The 4,608-nt window shown below is 39.0% G+C and overlaps 1 protein-coding gene across 1 annotated transcript; it reads right to left on the bottom strand.

Annotated features, from left to right (window-relative positions):
* Positions 1 to 4,608, bottom strand: LOC129303935 (sulfite reductase [ferredoxin], chloroplastic). The gene is made up of 8 exons (XM_054943528.1): positions 4,267 to 4,608; positions 3,041 to 3,820; positions 2,667 to 2,963; positions 1,907 to 2,104; positions 1,133 to 1,267; positions 930 to 1,046; positions 691 to 849; positions 1 to 561 (listed from the first exon to the last, which is right to left on the bottom strand). Exons 1-8 carry the CDS (start codon positions 4,435 to 4,437, stop codon positions 355 to 357), a joined length of 2,064 nt encoding a protein of 687 aa, XP_054799503.1. The 5' UTR covers positions 4,438 to 4,608; the 3' UTR covers positions 1 to 354.

Raw genomic sequence — 4,608 nt, 5'->3', positions numbered from 1 at the left:
TCAATTTAAGAGGACCATCAAAATAAATGGCATCTTTCAGGCAAAAACCAAAAGCTGCAGGCGGACTAGAGCTTATGAGCTCTGATTAGTTACAAGCATGTTACAATAATCAAATCCTGAATACGTGGCCTTATTGGATCAAGAACAAGAACTGAAAAACACTTCCCTAACCCGATAAATGGCAACAAAACTGAGATGTTGTAAATACAAGACAAAACAAGCAGCAGCACCCAAAATTTGATACAAAATGTAATTGGTAATTTCGACTGTTACTGTTCAGTAACAGCTCAGAGAATTGAAGGTTATGGCCATTCATTTATCCACCATTCATTGCACATGCGTTCCTTGGCCAAGTCATTCACTTTTTCCATTTTGCTGGCTTGCAACAAAGTTGCGAATGACTTCCATCGCTAACTGATGGGCGTTCTTGTTCTGAAGCTTAGCCAATTCATCCACTGCTTCATATGTCTCCTTGTCGGCGAAAAGCCTGAGGTTGTACCGTGCTGGTGCTACTGGTGGACCGTCCCATTTCTCAACCAATTCTTTGAGCTTCTCAAATCCCTAGAAACAGAAAATGATGACACTTTGACCTAAATTTTTCTCTAACCGTTCTGTAACCCACAAGGAAGAAATCTAAATGAAAGCATCTAACCCTAGAGATATGAAAAGAAAGAAAGCCTCAAAACTCACCATGCGCCATGTAAAGTCGCCAAATGATTCTTTGGATTGCCTCTTGCGCTTCCAGTAATAAAATAAAGGTTCCAAAACTTTTTCAAGGTCTTGAACCTTCACCTTGTCCATGAAAGTTTTAGCTAAAGCCGTTTGATTAGGTTTTCCTCCAAGCCAAATCTGCATTACAAGGGAACCCAATAGATCTTTAGAATTGTCCACCAACTGTAAACAGGAAGACCCATGGATTAATAACATACCTGATAGCTGTTGGGGCCATCACCAACCAGTCCAAGTTCAGCCATGTATGGTCTAGCACATCCATTAGGGCACCCAGTTACCCTCACAACAACAGACTCATTATACTTCAGGCCAACCTAAAGCACAAGGATAAAGCCTTTTATGAAGAATCCTGTACTTTGAGCTATGCTATCAATTACTTAACTTCAATCAGCTCTAGTACCTTCTCAAAAACAGCACGAATCCGCTTGAGAATGTTGGGTATCCCACGTTCAGCTTCAGTAATTGCCAGTGGACAAAGGGGAAAAGCAGGGCATGCCATGGCTGTTAAATTGAGGGGATCTACATACCTAGGTTGCTGTTCAAAGTTAACCGGTCAGCAAAGACATATTATGACAATTGACAACACTAGGAAAGCAATAAATAAATATTAGCATCCAAACAGATAACAAGGTTAGGTAAAGTAAAAAGAAAAAATAGGAGCAAACTAGCAAGAGAACTTTGATCCTTCCTTCGCTTCTTGAGATAAAAGGTCAACAAATTTTATCTTCCAAAAAGTAAACCTATGAGCCATCAGGTACAGGAACATAACTCAAAATATCAATGCTACTCAGATTACTTGTAGAGCGTTGTCTAAAATTGGATGGAAGTTTAGCTATCATAATAGAATGTAATTTGTCAAAAGCCAACATCATGCTATAGACCTTCCATTGTAAACCATAAAATTTAAGATTTTCATTCACAGAAAAACCATTGAACAGAATCAACACATTAAATCAGTAACACGACCCATCTGCTACACACACTGTAAAAATACTTTAAATATACTAAATTAAGATGAGAAAACATTAAATATTGCTGAGAAGACTTGTCATCTTAATTTAACACGCAAATTAGAGATTTTCTTGGCAAACAAATATGATTCAACATTAAAGCAGTCAGACAGATATTTATTTCCAAGCAATCATGTAATTCAATAAAGCTGTAAAATCCTCACCAGCAGACCAGCTTGGGCAAGAACTGTAGTGATGGGCCGCTTCCACGCAGCAAGAATATCAGTCAAGATGATGTTTTGGTTTGGAGTAATCCGAACATTCAAATTATACTTCTCAATAACTTCCCGCAACGCCTTCTTCATTTTTCCACCAACACGCCCATTATCAACATGAAGCCCACAAAATAAACTGCCATCACCCTGTAAAAAAAAATGAAAGCAAACAATTGAGCCTGCAATGCTGATGGGACGAAAGAATTATTCGGGCCAAAAAAACATCATCAACAAATGTCACGTAAAGGGTGCTTAAGCACAAAAAGAGAGACATGAATGTAGTTATCTCGTACAGCAGAATTTGCCTACATCATACAATAAATGAGTTAAACCTAGACCACATTGAACTTAAATCTGTAAAATACATTTAACTAAATTATTTGATGTCATTAACATATTCAATATTATAAACGGCAAGCCCCTACAGACCAAACAGGATTGAAACAACTTCAACTTTGACATAAATGATGATAAACCTTGAGATGGAGCATGCTTTGTCCTTGTATCAGATATTGGATTTGAATCCACAATATAGGCATGAAACATATCCAATACTCTCAACCATGCTTCTCTAATTAAGCAAGTCAACCACAATATGGATGGTGTGAATTAGCAAAACCTAATATAGTAATATTGTGTGCCAAACAAACAATTTTTCCAGAAGACAAATATAGGCATCAGATATTATCCACTTTTCTAAAGAACCAACCTGCTCATGCCAGCCCAGATAACTTTTGAACTCCCACTCAGGCAATTCACGGAAAGGTTCAAATTTCTTGCCATAATATTGCTCAACTACACTTCTGAACTTTTCAATTCCCCATGAGCTGATCAAATATTTCATTCTACTATACTTGCGGTCATCTCTTCTTCCATTTTCTCGTTGTGTAACAACAATTGCTTTCACTGCATACAGAATATCCTCTTTAGGTACATAACCCAGAGGTTCAGCCAAACGAGGAAAAGTTGTTTCCAACCTATGTGTTCTTCCCATTCCCCCACCAACCTGCAAGCACAATAACAAGAAACAAGTTAGGAAAGGCAAGAAAACTTTTGTTCAACAATCATTTTAGTTCAACTTACATATATGTTGAACCCCTGAGGCTCCCCTTTGTCATCAGTCACAACAACAACACCAATATCATTTGTAAGAATATCCACTGAGTTATCAGTTGGCACAGTAACAGCAATTTTGAATTTCCTTGGCAAGAATTGAGTTCCATAGATAGGCTCAGGTGAATCTGGGAAATTTGTACCATGAGAGTTATCATTGCGTGCCTGCACAACTTCAGGAGGTTCTGCAGACATGATCTTTTCCCCATCTACCCACATATCATAGTAGAAACCAGACTGAGGAGTCAGGAGTGTAGCAATTTTTTCTGCTGTTTGTTGTGCAAAGAGGTAATCTTTTCTCACAAGTGGAGCAGCAGGAGCAAGAACATTTCTGTTTAAGTCACCACATGCACCAAGGGTTGATCCCATATTCCTAATGATGGTGCTCATAACCGTTTTAAGGTCCTTCTTGAGAACGCCATGAAGTTGAAATGTTTGTCTTGTGGTCAAACGAAGTGTTCCAATTCCAAACTGATCAGCAAGATCATCCATGGTCAAGTAAAGTCTGTTTGGAACTTTGCCACAGGGATTTTTAGTGCGTAGCATGAATGAGTACGATCTTGAACCACGCTCTTCTCTATTATACTGCTGATAGCTGCCATGGAACTTGATCAATTGTGTGGCAGCTTCGTTTATATTAGGAGCATCAGTCAGCAGCTCCTCGTTAAGAGGATACCTTATATAATTACTTTGCTCTTTCAACAATTCAACCTTACTGCGCTTCACAGTGGCAGCTTCAACCTTTGTTGGCTGCAAAGAAATTACAGACACAATAAGTTGATTAGTTTGGAGCAAAAAAATGTATTCTGATCTCAATTGAACCACAGACGTCGTCAGAAGTAGCATTCAATCAATGAGATGAGTTTGAACTACAATTTTTTCCCTAAAACTGTTCATCTACTTGAAATACTGATAACACTAGCACATCTATAATGTCAATATTCAAATTTTACAACGGGTGAGAATGGATGTGCAAACACCCAACATTGAGAAACAACAAAGAGGTAAAAGCTTTCAGCCGTTTAGCTTAGATTGCCACCACAAAGTTAAGTTTATAACAGTTTATTACGCTCATAACCCTACACTTTCTCAGCTTCCAATCAGTTCATCAATAAAAATAAACAAAGGATCCAAATTTCAGCCTTCAGTTCCTTTTTAAGGAAAAAAACAGATTGAAGTCAAGAATGGAATCACACCGTGGACACAGCGCGGATGACGGAGCAAGTGGAAGAAGGGACTGAAGGAGCATGGACGGCGCGAGTGAGAGCAAGAGAGTTAGCAGTCCTCAAGCCATGAAAACTCGGAATCTGAACCTTGGTGTCCTTCAGAACAACAGGTTTCGCAGCTCCAAACGACGTCGTCGTCATCCCCCGGAAGAATCCCCAAGCAGCAGCCCAACGATGGATGAAAATCCAGCAAGAAGCAACTCCAAAACGAAGAAGCGAAGAGGGTTTTTGTGTGCAAGGCTCTCAGAACAGAAGCGAACGGTGTGAGCGAAGCAAGGCTATTGGTAGATTAATGAAAATAGAATCGATGCC

The sequence above is a fragment of the Prosopis cineraria genome, unplaced genomic scaffold (genome assembly GCF_029017545.1).
Source record: "Prosopis cineraria cultivar Desert tree isolate PC_DT_omini unplaced genomic scaffold, ASM2901754v1 PC2, whole genome shotgun sequence".
NCBI classification, from domain to species: Eukaryota; Viridiplantae; Streptophyta; class Magnoliopsida; order Fabales; family Fabaceae; genus Prosopis; species Prosopis cineraria.
This window is presented reverse-complemented; position numbering and strand designations above follow the sequence as displayed.

Bases quoted from the DNA above. Each gene is read 5' to 3' on its own strand.
- LOC129303935 (XM_054943528.1), bottom strand. From the start codon at position 4,437: ATGACGACGACGTCGTTTGGAGCTGCGAAACCTGTTGTTCTGAAGGAC. The intron at 2,964-3,040 runs GTAAGTTGAACT...TTGTGCTTGCAG, and splicing joins CTCAGGGGTTCAACATATAT to GTTGGTGGGGGAATGGGAAG. The intron at 2,105-2,666 runs GTTGGTTCTTTA...TTTTTTTTACAG, and splicing joins ATCTGGGCTGGCATGAGCAG to GGTGATGGCAGTTTATTTTG.